Source organism: Eptatretus burgeri, chromosome 12, assembly GCF_056783735.1.
Source record: "Eptatretus burgeri isolate ZD-2024b chromosome 12, Ebu_testis_v1, whole genome shotgun sequence".
NCBI lineage: Eukaryota > Metazoa > Chordata > Myxini > Myxiniformes > Myxinidae > Eptatretus > Eptatretus burgeri.
In genome coordinates, this window is record NC_140972.1 from 45,536,950 (window position 1) to 45,558,723 (window position 21,774).

Consider the following 21,774-nt stretch of genomic DNA (forward strand, 5'->3'; position numbering starts at 1 on the left):
CACTCAAGGTCAAATATCAGGTGACCAAATGATTCCCCATATGTGATTTCCTATTAGTGTATAATACATACCTTAGCCCTCAGACCATTTTAAAGTAAATTACAGGGATATGAAAGTCTATGATGTCATTTTTGGGGATACCTAAGTGAGGTAAACTATGATGTCACAGTGAGGTTAACTATGATGTCACAGTGATGTTAACTATGATGTCACTTCCTCTTGGCAACTGGATTTTCAATAAAAAGAAGAGAAAACAATGCTGCGCATTACTTGGTGAAGGTGCTGAAAAGTGGAAGTGATGAAACAAATTTCGATGATCCTGCCCTGATCTGCATGGGCAGAGATGTTCCATTTCAACAAAAGTGGTTCTCTTCATAACCTGCCTCCAACCAGCCAGGCAGGGACTTCTACGTCATATCCGACATGGATTCTTTAATGCTTACACTACCATACATACCTTGGACAGCAATACTGATCCTGAAACTGTTGAGTCACTCAGGTCAGGTCAGGTATGGGAGCATGTGCCAGAACAGCACGTCGCTGCGTCCACTTTCCGCCGGTACTCCAGGGGCCTCCGTCTGGCCATCCCCCAGGCAGATGCCAGGCCCATCCCCATATCCTTGAGATGATGGTCAACCTGTTGCAACCATGAGGTACGTGGTCGACCCACTGGCCTCCTCCACTCATGAGACTCCCTCGCTGAGAGAATCTGGTGAGCAGGATCAGAGTCAGGAAAATGAGCCACATGTCCATACAGCCGCAACTGACCCTCACGGACTATGCAGGTAACAAATCTCATCCGAGTCTCTCTCAGCAACCGCTCGTTGGACACAAAATCCGACCAGCGATAGCCAAGGATTCTCCGAAGAGACCTGGTACCAAAGGAATTAAGTCTCCGTCTCAGATCCTTGGTCAGAGTCCAAGTCTCGCACCCATAGAGCAAGACTGGAAGTACCAAGGACCTGAAGACTCGGACTTTCGTCCTCCCGCACAGGTACCGGCAGCGCCACACCCCATGATCCAGTGAATCCATGACTCCCCAGGCCCGACCCAGACGTCTATTGACCTCTGACTCGCAGCCAGCAGAGACATGAATATCACTGCCAAGGTAAGTGAATCTCTCCACGATCTCAACATCCTCACCACAAACAGACACAGACAGGACAGCAGCATCCAAGATGTCACCGAAAGCCTGGATCTTAGTTTTGACCCAAGAAATCCGTAATCCCAACGGCTCCGACTCCTCATTCAGCACCTCGAGGGCCCCCAAGAGGATGTCTAAAGTCTCCGCAAAGATGACTGCATCATCTGCAAAGTCAAGGTCCGAGATCTTGACATTCCCAAATGACGCACCGCAACTTGATCTCTCCGACATCCTCCCTAGAATCCAGTCCATACAAGTGCTGAAAAGTGTGGGGCAAGTACACATCCCTGACGAACTCCAGTAACAACTGGAAATAAGTCAGAGATGGTACTACCACACTTCACAGCACTCTCAGTACCAGAGTAGAGTTCAGACATCAGATCGATCAGTTTTGGTGGCACCCCACGAAGACCAAGAATCCTCCAGAGGACATCCCGATTCACTGAATCGAACGCTTTACAGAGATCAACATAGGCTGCAAGCAGCCCCTGCCGAAACTCTCGTCTGCGTTCGGTGAGGACACGAAGTGCAAGGATACGGTCAATCGTTGACCTCTTTGGTGTAAAGCCTGACTGCTCTGGATGCTGGTGCTCAAGCAGATGGTGGCGAACCCTATCGAGAATTATCCGAGCAAAGACCTTGCCCGGCACTGAGAGCAGCGTCACCCCTCGGTAGTTGTTGCAGTCTTGGCGATCACCCTTCCCTTTCCAGAGAGGGACAACAAGGCCCCTCTTCCAGTCAGTTGGGATGATGCCTGTGTTCCAGGCAGAGCACAAAACTGCATGCAACGACACGAGTGCAGCATTTCCACCAGCCTTGAGAAGTTCGGCATGGATGCCACAAATCCCTGGAGCTTTGCCCCGTTTCAACTGGTTCACCGCAGCCCGTGTTTCCACAAGCGTAGGTGGACCACAGTTGATTCGAGGGTCAGCAACAGGGATTGTAACACCCTTGACGTCCAACTCGACAGTTGGGGGATCAGCCTGGTACAACCGCTCAAAGTAACCGGCTCAGCGGGCCTTCACTTCAGACTCCTCTGTCAAGAGCCTACCACTCTCTGCTCGAACTGTAGTGCTCCGAGGGATGGGCTTGGATGAACGTAATGCGCGAATTCCCCTGTAAGCGGGACGAGAATCACCTGTCCACAGGTGATGCTCTACCCCCTCACAGATTCCTCGCACATAGGCCTCCTTGTCCACCCTCAGTGCACGTACAGTTTTACGCCTCAGCTCCCTGAACAGCTCAGCTCTGCCATTCAGCCTGGCCCTGCGACTCTGGTCAATGGTATCCAGTGTCCCTTGAGAGACAAAATTCTTCTTTGCCCTGCGGTGAGCTCCAAGGCATCCACCGGCAACATCAAGGACAGTGGTCTTGAAGGCGCTCCACAACTCTTCAGGACCCCCCAAAGCACCCAGACCCCCCAAGTGTCCACTCAGCCTGTTCGCAAACTCCTCAGCTACTCTCTCATCCCTGAGCTTGGCAACATCCAGCCTCGGCTGGGATGGTACCATTCTCCAGGATTTAAGGTACAGCTTTAGAGTTGCTACAACAAGCCTGTGGTCAGTATTGAGGAACTGAGCACTCCGGTAGACCCTGCAGTTCTGGATCATCCTCCAACGACCGTCAATGAGGACATAGTCAATCTCCTTTGCCACACCGCCAGCGTTGGAATACCAAGTCCAGCGATGAGCTTGTGGGCGCTGAAACCATGAACCAGCCACCCTAAGTCCATGACTTCTTGCAAAGTCAAGGAACTTAGTGCTATTCTGGTTCATAGTTCCTGACCCATGGGGACCAACACACACCTCATAACCGTCCCTATCAGTTCCAGTCGATGCATTGAAATCCCCCAAGACTAGAAGTGTATCTCGTCTGGGGCACTGATCAACCACAGACTCGAGTGTGGCGTAGAATGCATCCTTCACGGTGAGATCACTCGCCTCAGTCGGAGCATAAACAGAGACCAGGGAAATGACACCTAAGGAGTGACGAATCCTTAATCTCATGATACGCTCGTTGACCGGTGTTACCTCAATTATCATTGGGGTCAGCTTATTGGACACAGCTACAGCAACTCCTTGGGTATGGTAACCATCAGAGCGACCAGACCAATAGTAGGTGTAACCACCCACCATTATCTCGCCGCAATCCGGTCTCCGAACCTCAGAGAGAGCTGCAATCCCGATGTCCAAACGCTTGAGCTCAGATGATAACAGAGACAGGTGATCATCCTCTCTTAGGGATAGGACATTCCAGGCACCCACCCGAAGGGACCGCCTCAGGTTAGCCCAAGGAGACCGCCGTCTGGTGGACGACACCTCAGCACCACTCCGACACACTCTCCCGCAATCTGACCCAGGGATGTTACCCCCTGGTTTCCCTCCTATCAAAGATTGGGGGTCCCGAAGGCTTTGCCCCAATCCCGTCATCCGGTGAGCTGCCCTGCGAAGGGAAGCTGCACAGGAGGTACTCCCACGGATTGGGTTTTCAGATTTTTTTGCGTTTTTGCGTTTTGCGGAATGAAGGGTTTTACGGTGGCCGGAGTGCAAATCCTGCCACCAACCTCCTAATAAGAAGTGACCCAACTGTAGGAGGACGTCCGCAGACACAGTTGGGCACTAGATATGGATGGCCGTTGGCTCACAAGGAGCTCCTCCGCCCTTTGAGTCACTGAAGTCACTGAAGTTGAGTCACTGAAGCCAGAGGATTGTGGCTATGAGTATGAGCAGGGTTAGCCAATACCTGCAACATTGTGGAAAATCCTTCTTGCCCATTGGTCTGTATTCTGTACTTGTGATAAGTGTGCTAGGTCAACTTGCTCTTGCAGGATGGCTGGGGTCAGATTTTGCAGATTCTGTCGGTGCAAAAAAACATCACCCTACTGCAAAAATCCAATTGCTTAATGTGATTCTCGGGAATTCTGCAACTTTATGTGGAGATGACTGTTTGAGCTTTGCATTATATTCTTACAGTTGATTTATATGTATTATGTAGTATATGTAGCAATATTAGTTCTAGCAGTATGTAGCGTAGGTAGTGTAGTACTTAGAACATGTTATAAATCCTGAATGTTGGATGAGTGATAATTCAAGAAAATGTATCAACAACACATTAGAACAATTTTACCTGGACTTTATGAGCTACTTTGTAGTAATGTACATGTAACTCGTATTAGAATGCAGTGTGTTTACTGTAGTTTTCTAGAAAACTATCCAGGTACAAGTATGTATGTAGTAAATTATGTAGTGTGTAATAATATTAGTACTAGCAGTATGTAGCATATGTAATGTAGCACTTAGAACAAGTTATCTTGAATGCTGGATGAGTGATAATTCAAGAAAATATATCAACAACAAGTCAGGAACATATTGAGTTATTTGGCAGCAATGTGTATGTAACTAATAGTATTGATGTATGTGCACCACTGTATTAATGGTTGTGCATAAACCAGAACTTATTTCAATGTGTAAACATTAAAATTCTTAAATTAATATTGCTTTTGACTTGTTTTAATAGATAGGCTAGAGGGAGTGGGAAGGATATTAAGTTAGAGTTTCATCTTGAATATTGTTCTGCATTCTGAATTTTCAATATTTTGGCAGCAATTTTGGAATTATTAATAACTAGATCAACTCCAAAAACTCCAAAAATGTAACCAATGAATTTCTTGTGGTCAAAAACCTATAAACATGTAGTATCAAAAATCAACTTCCCATGCCATTTTGTTGAGTAGATATCATCATTTGATGAAATACCGTAAAAGTGGCCATTTGGGGGCAGGGGTGACTTTGGTTTACAATGAGCTTTTTTCAATATTTTGGCAGCAATTTTGGAATTATGCTAAGTAGATCAACTACAAAAACTACAAAAATTTTATCAATGAATTCCTTGGGGTCAATAACCTATATTTAGTACAAAAAAATCAACTTCCCATGCCATTTAGTTGAGGAGATATCATCATTTGATGAAATGCCATAAAAGTGGCCATTTGGGGGTAGAGGTGACTTTGGTTTACAATGAGCTCTATGGTCATTACACATAGCCCCATTGTGATAATATGAAAATTGAATTGCTCAGAGAACTTAATAACGAAACTTTTGGCCAAATTTTATAGCTCTACTTACAATATTAAGTCATTCAGAGACCATCAAACTTTGAGCTACTTTCAAGTTGAAAGCTATTTTTGACTAAACTTACGTATAATATGGTCATTTTCTACTGTGAACCAAGTTTTAAGAGAATAAATCATGCTAAAATGTGTTAAGCAATGCATAAGTAATTGAAGTAAATCAAAATTAATAATTTATTGATGTTTACAAATGATTTATTCCATCTAAACCCAATATGGGCATTTTGGTTCAATTATAGTTTGCTAGTAGCCAACTGCGAATCCAAGATGGACCCTACAGAGAAAATGTACTTGATCTGGAAGTGTTCCCCAAACTTTTTTTGAAGGTCTTGGCATATAGAATAAAAAATAGGGTGCCGCTCTAAAAGAGTCATGTACACAAACACCCCCCAGAGCCTATACTAAAACAAACAAACGGACAAACAGACAGACAGGAGTGACAACATAATCTCCGCCCACATAAGTAATGATGATCAATTGTCAGACTGGACACCTCCATCAGAACAATTTCGACCATCCTAACCATTCCCAAAACTACTATGGGGAAGTGCTATCATTAAGTGTCAGATTTCAAACAATACCAGCCCTGAGCATTGCTATGGCAGATCATGAAAAATCACCTCGAGAGGGGAGAGGAACACATTATCAGAAAGGAAGGACTGATGTGACTGTTTTATCACATAAGCCTTCATGATGTAACAAAAATGCTTGAGGAATTAATAGGATGTCAGGCAGGCACGAGTCCAATGTGTTGAAACCTGCCTTTACATACACTCTGCATACATGCTTTATCAATCCTTTTGGTAATACAAACGAGGAATTCACCTCCAACCTGTGAACGTGTATATTTTTCCTACAATGCAAAGCAGAATATGCTTTACATATAGTGTGCTGTTGAAACATTTTGACAATGCTGCACTACCAGCTTTGATGCAATACAATATTGAGGGCCCTTATGTCTCCAAGCACAACAAAACAACTTGCCATACTACTGTTAGGAATTGGTTCAAGCATACCAATGTTGCGAGTCTGCGGCACCTTGATTTAAAACCAATCCACCCACTCTGGCATGTATTGGAACGCCACCTGAGAGCCCGAGTCAACACAGCACAATTCATCACTGAACTTGAATCCGTGCAAGTTTGTCTACATATAGTAAACTCAAACTCAAGTGGACCTCATAATTGTACAGATCAGGCTCATACAGAATGATCACATATGGTATAAATAGTCATTTACATCTTTGTAGTGGCAGGAGGGGGAAGTTGAGGTGATGGGGATGAAGGATAAGCCGAGCGAGTTAACACCAATTTGATGATTTGTAAATGTCAATTCCATTTTCCATTACATTGCATGAGCCACTGAAATAGGTCCCCAAAATATTCCAAAGTGTGAGAGCACGTGACTGACACACATACACACACACACACACACACACACACACACACACACACACACACACACACACACACACACACACACACACACACACACACACGAATGGCAGTTTTATCATTTGATATAAATCCATCAGCCATTGTACCTATGACAGTGATCTATGAGTCAACTGTGCCATCCCATTGAATTTAGCATATTCCTTGTGTGCACGTTCCATGAAACACGTTTAAATAGAACTTTGGTTGCTGGCAGTTCTTTAACGAGCTCTTTGTGTGTGTGTTTGGGATATTTGTGGCAGGCGTTCTTGGTACGGAATGCTTTTCTCACAGGCAGACAGCAAGAAGAAATCAAACCTGATGCTGTCTCTGTTCGAGCCTGGCTCAGAGCCTTTGCCTTGGCTTCACGCGGTTCCTCAGCTCGGTCCGGTGTCAGGTAACAAGACCAATGCTTCCCATCAGCTTTGATGTGTTTTTGAACTTGCACTTCAGATACATATGTTGGTAAATTGATTAGTGATGTAAAGTAAAGACACTGTGACTACAATGAACTTCACATCAACTATAACAAACAATGAATAGTGACACAGAAAACGGTCTTTATTTTGCGATGTTCAGAAATTAAGGGGCCATGATCTTGTTCTGTATAGCTACCCAGCAGGCTAAACTGAGGTCTGCCGTTTCGACCACTGGAATTTTTTGAGCCTGGCTCGTTATCCCAAATGAACACCACTCAGAGGTTGAAATTTCATGCATGGGCCTTATCTGCTTGGCAGATACCCAAAAACTACTTGTGGTGTCTTCCTTTTTGAATTTGGGTCCTCCCAACTCCATGCAGTTTTTTGGTGATACAGTATCTGTTTATGTTGTATGTATGTATGCATGTTGATACATTTATTCGGGCTGTGGCAACACTCCAATCAAGCATATAGATGGAATTATCTGTTTTGATTGTCTTAATGGTAGAGAGGTGTGATGTATTGTCATGCCATACTGAACCACTATGCATCCATATCTTAACTTCAGTCACTATTCACCATAAGAGATCATATACATCATGCACATCCCATAGGTTGTTGTTTTTCCCATACCTCACTCGTCCTCTCAGGGTGGGGGAAGGAGGGAGGAGAAGGGGTGGGGGAAGGAGGGAGGAGAAGGGGTGGTGAGAGGGCACCAGGGCACCCTTGCTTGGTTATGAACGCTTCTATTGATGAAACCTTGACCAGGACAAGTCACTACTGATGAAGCAACCCTTGTTCAGAGCAGGAAATTTAGAAATCGGCCAGGGTGCCAGCACACAATGGCCTACTTTTTAATTTTTTTTCTTACTTACCATGGTGTCTTTTAACGTGCACAAAAGTAATCCAGCAGTTGGGATAACAAGCTTAATGTCTCTCCTGAATAACTATTTACTCGTTAATGCAAAGCCGTGCATGTGAAGCATCAGGATGACAGTGCAGTCGTGCAAGAATTGAATCCAAATGATGCAGCTTAAAACTGAACACTAGCTCTGAGTATGCTACCTCTGAACTCTATCCTATCAGCAGGCCTCACAGATGGAACTTACAACTGTGTCAAAGCAAACACTATGCAGATACCTTTTTGCTGTAAAGGGCATTTTGACAGTTTATTTTCCATTTACCACTCATTGCTTGTCTGTCAGATCATGGCCTCTGACCCAGAGTAGACAGAGAAAACTTTGTTCCTTGTGTGTTGGCACAGGCAGTTGGTGAGTCATCTTCTAAGAGTCAACACTGTACAGCACAAATTAATCACACACCACTGTGGGAAGAAATGAAGACATGTATTTCTGTCACGAATGATTGTTCCTTGTGTACACGCACGCACACACACACACACACACACACACACACACACACACACACACACACACACACACACACACACACACACACACACACACACACACACACACACACACACACTGCAAATATTTGGGCTATTCCAATGATATGACATACTTTAACGTAAATTTATCTATTTATCTGAGATAACTGTGAGATAACATCAGCATTTATAACATCAGTAATTATTGAGATAACATCAGCAAAGATGTAACCAGCAGCCACAGGCTTATACTAATTGCAAATGCATACGAAATCATAATATTAATTGTAAATCAACAGCCTTTATAAATGCTCATGAATCAAACTGCTGAAGTAAATAAGAAGTGTCATTTTATAGTATCAGCCAATCCGTTGTGTGCCCACCCTTTTCCTTCTTGAGCGCCAAAACTCTTTCATCTAAGCTTCTTGTACATGGCTGAATCACTCTTACAGGAACATTGTGCCAAATATCCTGTAGTACATTCCACAGTGCTGAAAGGTTAGTTGGGTTCCTCTTGTTCTTTGTTTCCAGGTACTGTAAATTGCCATGTATAAGCCGCACCTTTTTTAAGAATGGGAAAAATCAAAATTTGGCGGTGCGGATAATACACGACAACAAGGATTTTTGACGTGTGACATGACAAAATCACCGATATGCAATGCTGAATATCTCATTTATTTCACTCAGATGCACATTGGAAGAACTTGCAATATTAAAGGGGTCGTGTTTTAATCGAGGAATGGTAAATTGCAAAGCAACCCGTCTCAGTAATAGTCATCCTTATTCCCTCACTTCTTGGTGTGCACTGCACGTGTTTTTCAGTGATTGCATTCTTTGACCATTGTAGCACACATCTCATTTGAGAAAGCCATTGATAATTATTCATTCATTCATTCATCTCATAAAAATGTAATTATTCAACAGGAATGAAATCATCTTTGTTGTGTACAATGGCTTCCTTGAGCATCCGACTTGGCGACAGTAAAGCCTGCTTCGGGTTTTCAAAAGGTGGTGCAGCTTTTGCTGAGAGATTCAAGGTGGTGCAATTGTGTGACTTCATCAGCAACCAATGAAGAACCAACTTAGCCTGCCAGAGGGCATAAAACCACGGAGTGAGGCAAAATATCATTCCTTCCTCTTTGCTCAAGCTATCAAGATCAAGATGTCAAAACACCAGTATGCAGAAGAGTTTGGTGACCAGGACACTGGGAGGAAGTACGGCTTAGAGCCTTAGATGAATCCAATGTTTGGCACTGGAGGGCATTCAAGACAACCCTTGATAATATCCAAAGAAAGATTAAGGCATTAATGCGGCAAGAAAGCTAAGTGCCTGAAGCTGGAGGAGAGTGTCATTGCTTGGGTTTGCAAAAAGCGGTCTGAGGGGCATGTCATATCGATGCTTGCACTGAGACTCAAGGCTAGAAGCATCACTGACACAGGCATCGGAGACTTCAAGGCCAGCACATCATAGGTGTACAGGTTCATGGAATGCCATGAGCTATCCGGCCATCACTCCACCCACATTGCACAGCATTTGCAGTACGATATCTTGGACAAGACAACAAGGTTTCAAGAACTCATTATCCAACTTTGCTGGGGGCATAGCTATCCCCTGAGCCGCATTGGGAATACCAACCTAACCCCACTTAGCTTTGATGTCCCAAGAAACCCCATTGTCGGCGAATGGTGTCGTGGTGGTGAGCATCACCACTACAAGACCCGAGAAAGACCGGCTCACTGTCATGCTAACATGCACCACCGACAGAAGGAAGCTACCACCATAAGTTGTTTTTCAAGAGGAAGACATTCCCCAAAGAAAAGTTCCCACTGGACATGATCCTTCACGTCCATCCAAAGGGTTGGATGGATGAAGAATGAGCCCCTCATCCAATATTGCCTTGGTGTTGTGTGGGGCAGGCATGATGACAGACTTACCCAATGACGAAGCATTGATTTTAACAAGTTTTCCAACACCAAAAACTGAGCTACAACCACAGAGTCACAGAGCCTCCTTCATGCTCAACAGTAGGCTGCAAACATTGCGTCATAATGTTCTCCAGGTCTTTGGCACACAACCTGGTGTCTCAGATCCAAAAAGTTGAAACTTCGATTCATCAGACCAGAGTACCCAATTCCATTGTTCAGTCACCCAATCTTGGTGTTTCCTTGCAAATTTCACCTTTCCACCTTATTCTGTGGTCTCAGGAGTAGTTTCTTTGCTGCAACTCTGCCATGGAGACCTGCTGCAATTAGCCATCTGTACACAGTGTTGGATGAGGTGCTAAATGTTCAGGTGTGCTCTCATTTCATTTGTCAGCTGCTGACTTGATTTTTTTTTTCTATCACATAAGCTGAGCAAATTCAAGTGCTTGTCTTGCCAAGGGGAGGTTCTTCAGCTGTTGCAAAGTGCACCTCACATCATTGTTAGAGATCTTCAGTTTTTCTGCTATTTTGTTCATGTGAAGACCCTTCTTCTTGCAGAGTTTGGATCTTCACATGCTGGTTTGTTGAAAGTTGCTTCCTTGGTGACATTCTGAACCCACTCACAGACTTTCAAGCAAGGGAACAATCTGATGAAAACTAATTTCGCCTATTCATTAATTTGCAATTTTTATTGTGGTTTCTTATAAATCACATTAATGTAACTTCAACACTTTATTATTATTTCCTTTGATTACTTCAACACTTTATTATTTCCTGTACAAATCTCTACAAACTGTATCCTGCATATTTTCTTTGTGGTAAGTGGATATTACCAGCACATGGTAATATAATATGTACAAACAGCAAAAACAAAAAAACAAGCAGTCATAGACTGGTACTTACGAAATCATCAACTTGACCTCTGACCTTATCTAATAAAAGCTGTCTTGAGAGAAGGTAGCGACACAAACCAGAAGTTTCTATGATGATTCTGTACCAAACCATCAAAAATCGTAACGTCGACCGAAGCAAAAATCTCCATTTCTCCATGCAATTATTTAATATTATTTTATCAACGTCACAAAACCATAATATTCGGCCATCCACCAACAATCTTTACATAACCCGATGGCTTAGCGAGTCAGGCATGCGACGATAACCTTTATTGGGATAAAAAGTGACTTTTAAACACCATCTTTATCGAAAACACTGTCAGCACGCACACGCAAAACCTTTACGTGACTCAACGACGCGTCTGCTCGAGCGCGCTGCACCACGAGACGAGCCGTGACGCGGCGAGTCAAATATTTTTTATACAATCTTAAAACGTCTCCAAAACATCTGATTTTTACCAGAATTTCGACAACTGAGTGTTAAGCATACTTAGCCATTACCAAAAGTGAAAACAGAATTGCGATCCGAGTTAAAACAAACTCGTAACGTCGACCGAAGCAAAAATCTCCATTTCTCCACGCAATTATTTAATATTATTTTATCAAAGTCACAAAACCGTAATATTCGGCCATCCACCAACAATCTTTACATAATCCGACAGCTTAGCGAGTCAGACATGCGACGATAACCTTTATTGGGATAAAAAATGACTTTTAAACACCATCTTTATCGAAAACACCATCAGCGTGCACACGCAAAACCTTTACGTGACTCAACGACGCGTCTGCTCGAGCGCACTGCACCACGTGACGAGCCGTGACGCGGCGAGTTAAATATTTTTTATACAATCTTAAAACGTCTCCAAACACATCCGATTTTTACCAGAATTTCGACAACCGAGTGTTAAGCGTCCTAAGCGATCGCAAAAACCGAAGACAAAATTAAAATTGAAGTTAAAATGAACTTATAACGTCGACTGAAGCAAAAACTCCATTTCTCCACATTAATTTACGGTATTATGTTTGACCTCACTGTGACCTTGACCTTTGACCGATTTTGACCAAAATCTAATCAGCGCTAGCCATCACCCTCCTGAATCACTTGGTGTAATTTGACCTTGGTAGCTTCTTCCGTTCTCGAGTTATCGTGCCTACAAACAAACACACAAACACACACAAACAAACAAACACAAACAGAGGACGGAAGTCATCAATATACTTACGAAATCTTTAGATTTTGTAAGTAACTATCTGTTTCCCAATTTAGTTTTTTTATACTTAAAGGTAACTGTGATATCAAATTGACTTTCACAGAAATTTGAATTATCATCTCCCTATATTGCACACTTCAAACTTTCCACAAATGTTTAATGGGAAATATCACCACAAAAGTAAAAAGAAACAAAAAAATTGCAGAGTACTGTATATACGAGTATATATCGAGTGCCTTTGAAAGAAAGTCTACACCTCCTTTCAAATTTTTCACCTTTTGTTGCCTTTTGGCCTGGAATTAAATTGCATTAAATCAGACTTTTCCCATCTTTATTTACACATCGTAACCAACAACTTCCAAATGAAAAACAAATTCTACAAATTTCAGAAAATTAATTAAAAATACAAAACTTGAATATCTTGGTTGGATAAGTGTGCAGCCCCCTGAGTTAATACTTGGCGAAAGCACCTTTGACAGCGATTACATCTGTGAGTCTGTTGGGATAGGTCTCTACCAACTTTGCACACCTTGATTGGGAAATATTTGCCCATTCTTCTGTGCAAAACTGGTTAAACTCAGTCAAGTTGCGCAGTGAGTGTTGATGGACAGTAATCTTTAAGTCATGCCACATAATTTCGATTGGATTTAGGTTGGGGCTCTGACTGGGCCACTCAAGGATATTTATCTTATTGTTCCTTAGCCACTCCAGTGTAGCTTTGGCTGTGTGCTACAGGGTCGTTGTCATGCTGAAAGGTGAACTTCCATCCCAATTTCAGCTTTCTTGCAGAGGGCAGCAGGTTTTCCTCTAGGATTTTTCTATAGTTTGCTCCATCCATTTGATGATGATGTGCTTTGGGTGATGTGCTGTGTTTGGTTTGTGCCAAACATAACGTTTTGCCTTTAGGCCAAAAAGTTCCATCTTGGTTTCATCATACCAAAAACCTTTTGCCACATGGCTTCAGAATCTCCAGAGTGGTATTTTGCATACCTCAGATGGGAGTCAAGGTGGCTTTTTTGAGTAATGGCTTCCTTCTTGCCACCCTACCATAAAAGCCAGATTTGTGGAGTGCTTGGATATTGTTGTCACATGCACACAGTGACAAGTCTTTATATTACCATAAAGGCATGCAGCTCTTTCAAAGTTGGTATTGGTCTCTTGGTGGCCTCTCTGATCAATCACCTCCTTGCTTGGTCATCCAGTTTGGAAGGACGGCCTGATCTAGGCAGGGTCTTGGTGGCATCATACGCATTCCACTTCTTAATGATTGTCTTGACTGTGCTTCAAAGGATATTCAAGGCCCTTGAAATATTTTTATATCCCTGAAATGTGCCTTTCCACAACCTTATCCCAGAGGTCTTTTGAAAGCTCCTTGGTTCTCATGGTTGAGTCTTTGCTGTGAAATGTCCTACCCAGCAGAGGAAACCTACAGGAACAGCAGAGTTTTTTCTGAAATAATCAGAATCATTACAATTTAACACAGGTGGAGGCCAATTGACTTGGTGTGTGATTTTAAAGGTGAATGGTCACACCTGAGTTAATTTACAATTGCTATTATAAGGAGGGTGGACAACACTTATCCAACAATGATATTCTTGTTTTGTATTTCTAATTAATTTTCTGAAATTTGAAGAATTTCTTTTTCACTTTGAAGTTGTTGGTTACGGTGTGTATATAAAGATGGAAAAAGTCTGATTTAATGCAATTTAATTCCAGGCTATAAGGCAACAAAAGGTGAAAAATATGAAAAGGGGTGTAGACTTTTTATAGGCACTGTATGAACACACACACACACACACACACACACACACACACACACACACACACACACACACACACACACACACACACACACACACACACACACACACACACACACACACACACACACACACACACTGAGCTCGAGAATACGCTGCAGAGGATGATTTAAATGCTTGAGCACTCGATTAACTTATCCAAGGGGATCTTGAAATGGAAGAATGGCTCACACAGGGTAACACCTTCCTCATCCCAAAATCTGAGGAAACCCAACTACCTCACAAATCGGATAAATAACCTATCTACCAGCAACATACAAACTTTTCACAGAAATGATGTACCACCACCTCACACAACAAGGAGGTCGAGAAGCAGAACAGAGGGATGCAAGGGAGGATGTTACGGAACAATATACTGTTGTGGAGCCGGGTATCGGCTGCGAGCACGACCGCTAGGTGGAGCAGTAGGGTCGACTCTACCGAACACCCAGAATCTAGATCATACCTTTCGGAAAACTCTGAAAGGTACGGGTCCCTTACAGGACCGTGAATCATCAATAAATCAACCACGTGGGACAGGGTTATTTGCCAAACTTCAAAATACCTAGAGGCCCACGTGGCGAGCTACCGAGGATTCACACCCTCGACGGCACTAGTACGGGACGAGCGGTATGCGTGCTCGACCCGTGCGTAACCCGAGCGGATGGTTACCGAGGTCCCGTCGGTCCAAATTTACAATTTGCCGCTTCCCAATTTCCCAACACGCACCGTGCTAAGCCAATGAAAGAAACACAGAAACGAGCGAAAACATTTAACAGGGGATTTATTTATAATGGGGAGCAGGGGGGAGCATGCAAGGAGCAGAGTTATCCGATTATAAGAAGTGAAATGCAATGTACAAGCAAAAGCACTTATCCAGTTTCTACTTAAAGACGGGGCCCCACGGACACACACACGCACACACAGATACCCAGAAAGAAAAATGGACCTTCCCGCCTCATGCGGTTCAGCCGAGACGAGCGAACCAGACCGGCGTCGAGATGCGACCAGCCCAGCGCCAACGAGATGGGACCAGCGCTCCAGCAGACCAGAGCAGCGTCGAGATGCGACCCGTGCTCCAGCAGACCAGAGCAGCGTCGACATGCGACTCGCGCTCCAGCAGACTAGAGCAATTCAACGTCGGTGACGAGACGAGAGCAGAAGAAACACCAGCGAGATGTGTACAGCGTCGAGAGATGCGTTCAGCGCTCGAGTGGACCAAACGCAATTACCCTTGTTCTTCTCGCGCTCGTCCCGACAACCACGCTCTCTGCCTGTCCGATCGCACCGCAACCTTATTCCCCCCTTGTCTGGGGGCGGGGGGGGGGGGAAATGCCTCCTCACTACCTGCTCTCCCTCACTGGACGGTTTTGGCACGCAAATTGCTCGTCGCCCCCGTGAATGGCCGAAAGGGGCGCCAAGTCCGCTGATTGGACCGGAGGGGCATGACGGTCATTGAAGCGCACCGCCCTTCAAACAAGGAGAGTAATATGGTCCTGCGTGGGCTCCGCCCACGTACATGCTGACACGCACGTGTGCAATGGTGCCGGTGGAGGATGGTGGGAGGAAGCGAAGGCAGGTGTGTTGTTGTAGTTATCGTTGATGTAAAAATAAAAGAAAACCCTGACTATCAAAATAACTCTGCAGCACACGGACATCCAATTCCCACTAGACTAGGGACGGGATTCTAACTAGAAACACATACTTATCTAAATAACTAAGCTACGGGGACGGCTGTCTGTCTCTGTGCACAAGGCTTCCAAATTCGTAACAATATCACTTACTACGAAGCAAGACCATACTCGAAAAATGAAATACTAGAAGAACCAAACTGTCTCCAGCCTAGATAGACTATTAAAAAAGCTTTTGACAGCGTTCCACATTCATGGATGATAGATAGTGCATGCAAATGTACAAGAGAAATCCTCAAATAATCAAGCTGATTGAGAAAGTCATGGATCTATGGAATACCACACAAATTCTGCAGCACTCCGAAGGAACGATATAAATACGAGGAGTGAAGATATGACATGGGATCTTCCAAGGAGACAGCTTATCCCCCCCCCCCACCCCTCGTGTTTTGCCTTTCTCTCGATCCACTAAGTAACCTCATAAATGTGCATGGACATGGACGGATACACCCTAACATCCAATAAAAGAATGTCCAAAGAAACAGAAAGGTGAGATTTCTACTGTACATGGATGATTTTAAACTCTTTGCACCAAACGACGAAAAATTGTAAGACCAACTGAAATTTGTGAAAAGGTATTCTGATGACATCCAAATGGAATTTGGCCAGGATAAGTGTGCCAAGTGCACATTCGTATAAGGTCGACCAACAAAAACAGACAACATAAAAATCGACCGAGATACAATAGTAGAGGAGCTAGACAACAAACGCCACTAAATGTCACATAAAAATGTGCGAAACAATTGCCAAAGAAAATGTGCGAAGAACGAGGCTGATCCTGAAAACACACCTCTCCCCAAGGAACAAAATCAAAACCATAAACCAACTAGATGATATTCAAAGAATACTTACCCACCGTAAGGTAAGTTTGTCTTGAGAAGGACTTGGTGTGAGCCAATTCTTCTGGTGGCAAATTTGTAATTAAAAAAATTAAATTCAAATCAAATGGTAGACCTAATAAAATAGGTACTGCATTGGAGTCATCAGAAGGAACCTGAACAAGCAAAAAGCAAAGATGAAGTCATCAGGATGAACCTGCATAGGACTTGGGTTTCAACTGCTACTCCTCTACCCTCAAGCCCATCCAGTTGCAGCCAAGTGAGCCTTATTCAAAAAAACCCAAAAAACAACAATGCAAATTCAAAAAATTAAATCATTCTGGCTGCCAGACCATGCATCCGATCAGGTCGAAATTTAAAATATATTAGATGACCCGTGAACCCGTTGGGTTCCCGTTGTGACAGCGGTTGATGAAAAAAATCACTTCAAGAAAAATAAAAGATATCTCCAGCGAACTACAACACGGAGGTTGTTTGCATTGATCAAATACTCCCAAAGAGTACTTGACTGAATCGGGAATTAATTTTTTAATAATTTTTTAGTTGCCCGATTTGAACGAAACTTGATAATGCACACCACAGGTAAATGCTGAGTAAGGTGGCCCTAACATTTTTGAGCTATCGTGTACTGTTTTGGCTATATTTCGAGAACATACATACATACAACATGAGAGTTTTAGTAATATATAGATATTACACATCACTACTAGATCATAATTTTGAAGTTTCACATCGATTGATGTGAAACTTCAAGAGAGAATTTCAAGAGAGGGTTCAAGAGAGAATTTAAAAAAATATTTTCCTTCAATTCAATATGGCTTCCACACCATGTGACCTGTCAGTTATTCAAAAACACCCTGGTATCCCCTAAGCTTAGGGAAAATGTGTGTGAAGTTTATCCTCGATCTGTCCAGCCATTCTGGAGGAGATTTATGAAGGTTTTAGGGTAAATCGATATGGCTGCCAAACCATGTGACCTATGACATCATAAAAAAAATCACTTATTTCCCATGGGGAGTACTTGATAGGTGCCAAGTTTCGATTTTTTTCCATGGAGCAGTTTCCCCTTTTTTCCAATAAAGCTGCCACAACATGTGACCTATGACATCATAATTATCATTAAAACATTCCACATTAGTCATCACATATGGTGAAAATTTATGACAATCCGCCAAGCGGTTCCAGAGAAAAGGGAACAACAAAATGCAGACATGCACTACGCACATAAGTACGCACACACATTCGGGACTTATCACTTACCCCACTTTTCGCTTTGCGAGCACGGGCTAATACTCCCTTTTTCCAGGTTATTAGTCCCCGACCGGTTTCACCAGAGGGGGCTATCGGTTTTTCTCTCCTCCGTCCATCCCACCTGTGGTTTTTCAGACTTTTTTTTCCATACCCTTTAACATATTCAACAGAAACTTCGTGCATGGCTTTATTATGATAAGTTACAGAACAAGTTTGAGTTTGAGGGTGTTTAATCAATTTTTCAGTTATGCCCTTTTCAAACTTAGAGACTAGCAGTATCAGTGTTTCAATACAGGTGTGGAATAGTAAACTGGCCACATGCGGACATAAAAAAATACACCATCAGACATGGGGAATCCCCTGCCATTGAAAAATAATTGAAATCAGATAAGCGTTTTCCCATTTATTACAAAAAACATTTTTTTCAAGATGGCCGCCCCAGTCGGTCATCTTGGATTCGGCCACGCCCAAAATCAATCGGGTTCTTCCTTTTTAGGTGGTACATGTGTGACCCAAATTTAAAATCGATATGGCGAAAAAACATTTTTTTCAAGATGGCCGCACCAGTCGGTCATCTTGGATTCGGCCACGCCCAAAATCAATAGGGTTCTTCCTTTTCAGGTGGTACATGTGTGACCCAAATTTCAAATCGATATGGCGAACAGTTTATGAGTTATCGCACTCAGAGCTATAAATGTTGACGCCCAGCCAGCCGGACGGACGACCCGGGTGACAACAATATCCCCCTTCCGCCACACGGCGGGGGATAAAAACTAGATATCAAAACAAGGAAACTCATTATGCACAAAATGTTCTACAAAAGTCAATGCATCCTGAGAATGTACCTGCTGAGGAAAGAAGAAGGTGGTGGCCTGATGGAACTCCATCAAGTGCACAGAGCGATGACTGTAGGATTACAAGGGTACATGAAAAGTTCAGCAGACTACCGAATACAATTTGTACACAAGCATGAACACAAGCCAGAAAAGACATCTCTCACTCACCTTGTAGAAAACTTCCAAAAACAGGTGTGAACAGAAGATGTCACACACAAAACCAAAACAGCAACAAATACAGCTCCAACAATTGCAAAAGAAAAAAAACAAAGAAAAATACAAGACAAAATATAAACAGATTATATAGTGACAGCTGGGAGAAAGACAAAAGAGCAGGGGAAAAATAATAGAATGCCTCCGACTCACTCATGCATCAGGAACATGTCTTCAAGAGACGTGCAGCATCATTTTACATTTCTTTTTTCTGCAAATTAAAGGCTGTTTGCATTACGATTCCTGTGTAATCAATCGCCTGTGATCTGCAAAAATATTTTACGCAGTGAATTGAGTTCCAGTGCAGTTGTCATTTTTGAACTGAGTCAGAGTGAGTGAATTGAGTGAGTTTCCACAGCATGAAACAACCACTTGTCTAGTATGTGAAAACTGTATTTTAGTGTGGCTCGACTTGGATCCAGTGATCGAAGCCAACACTGTTCAGGAGCATTCAAACTCCTATCACCTTCTCTCCCCTTTTCTTGCGCACAAGGCACAATAAACCAATGTTTTATTGATGTTTTTGTGCCAGATATTAATTCTTTCAATGCCTTTCCTTCCCTTAATTAAAAAAATTAATTATATTCTTCACGTTGTTTATTAAGCCTCTTTGGTGGCAAACCGACCATGGGCGGAGTTCTTATTTTTGTGTGTGCAGCATATCATTTGCTAGGGTGCTGATGCAGTGCCCCCTGTAGGTCAAAGCAGGAGTTCGAATTTGGCCACGGTGCCTGTGATAGCTCGCCTACTCTTCACAAAGGACACCGTGGCATCTTAAACATCCACCAACTCATGCTGGCAGATGGGACACTCAGTTTAATGACCATCTGATGTACCGCAAACACACTGATGAATCTCCCTGCCTGTAAAACACCGAGATAACACTTCATGGCTGGGTCGCGATTCGAACCCAGGTTAGACAGCTTAGAGGCGAGTGTGTGTACCTCGAGGCCATCCTTCCAGCCATGGATGGGCAGAATGAAAATTTGCGATTCAGGCATCTAGGATAGTGGGTATTTTGAGTAAAGCATCGCTTTAGTCGACAATATTTCTATTCCCTTTCCGTTCTTCAGTTCATATTCAGCACATGGCACGTGTAAACAGATCATACTGGTCTTCAGAGCACTGCATGTTCAAGCGATATACAGTATACTACTCGTTCTATTTGGAATGTTTCTCGAAAGATTTGGAGAACCCTTCCACAGATAAAAATGCCTTGTGAGTTTTGCAAATGCAAACATTAATACGATGCACTCAAACTCCACTCCATTGGCAAAACGACTCTCATGCTCTTGAAAAATGCACTTTTTTGTGTGACTCTAACAGGTCAAGTTTCATAGAATAGCAAGGGTGACAGGGTAGAAGGCAAAGCACTGATAGCACGGCAGTGGAACAATACATAAAGCAATAAAGGGGTGGTTTAGTGCACCCTCTGCCCTCTCTTGGCTCTGTCCCACCCAGGTTTCTGCAGGGTGCACATGGCCAGTAACACTCTTCGTGTTAAATTCCCCCAAATCCAGGCTCACTGCTCACCTCCACTCATTTGCTTCTCTTTTCTCTCCCCTGTGGAATCAACTTCCCCAGTATTTTCAGTCCCATTCTTCCCTCCAGGGCTTCAATATGGCTGTTCACTGCTACCACAGGTCATCCGGCCATCCCCCATCCACACACATGATCTCTTCTAGCCCAAATTACCCAATTCCCAAGCACTCCCTTTTTCCAGGTTATTAGTCCCTGACTGGTTTCACCAGAGGGGGCTATCGGTTTTTCTCTCCTCCGTCCATCCCACCTGTGGTTTTTCAGACTTTTTTTTCCATACCCTTTAACATATTCAACAGAAACTTCGTGCATGGCTTTATTATGATAAGTTACAGAACAAGTTTGAGTTTGAGGGTGTTTAATCAATTTTTCAGTTATGCCCTTTTCAAACTTAGAGACTATCACATCGGCAGGGGACATGTATTGAAAAGCAATTCTCACTCTTGCTGTGACCGCCCCCCCCCCGGCCCCCTCCCTCAACTCTCCTGCTTTGTTACTTGTAGGTTGGTTTGTTCATTTTTAGCTTGTCCACAAAGTCGTCGAGATGAGCTGTTAAAGCCATAACGATGTTCTTCAGTCAGTCCATCCATTCTTCCTTCCTTCCTTGGGACCACGAACATTTTGTCATCTTTTATTCCATACTCCTCCAAGATAGCTCAACAGATTGTTTTAAAACTCGGCATGATGATTCATAACGTCGATACACAAAAACGAATGGAGCCCTGTTTTAAATTTTCATCCAGGTGATGAGATAATTCACGAACTAAATCAAAATGTAATCGATGTTTGTATGTCCATCACATATCGTGACATTCCGAGATTTTGTCAACTTGAAAATGAAAAAAATCAAGCCGAGCTTTATGTGTCAAATGAAAAAGGCGTTAAAATAAAAATCAAGTCGTTTAATATAAACTTCTTAATTTAATTTGATCTTAATCAAAATGTCATTCAGCCTCTTCATTAAATTTTAACATTATTAATGCCCACTTGCTTTGAAAAAACAGGAAAGAAACGGGGAGGGGGAGGACAGAGCAGTGCCATAAGAAACAATATGTAGTATTTTA

General features: G+C 43.1%; 1 protein-coding gene across 9 annotated transcripts in view; it reads left to right on the forward strand.

The window, feature by feature from the left end:
- The window catches only part of LOC147015528 (integrator complex subunit 14-like), a 183,327-nt gene that overhangs the window by 122,038 nt on the left and 39,515 nt on the right, over positions 1-21,774 (forward strand). For all 9 annotated transcript variants that reach the window (XR_015050360.1, XR_015050362.1, XR_015050361.1 and 6 more), the window contains one exon: positions 6,970-7,103. Coding sequence is in view for 6 of the 9 variants with exons in the window: in XM_085850350.1 (XP_085706476.1) it covers positions 6,970-7,103 (134 nt within the window). In the remaining 3 variants the exon portion in view is untranslated. The remainder of the gene's footprint in view (positions 1-6,969; positions 7,104-21,774) is intronic.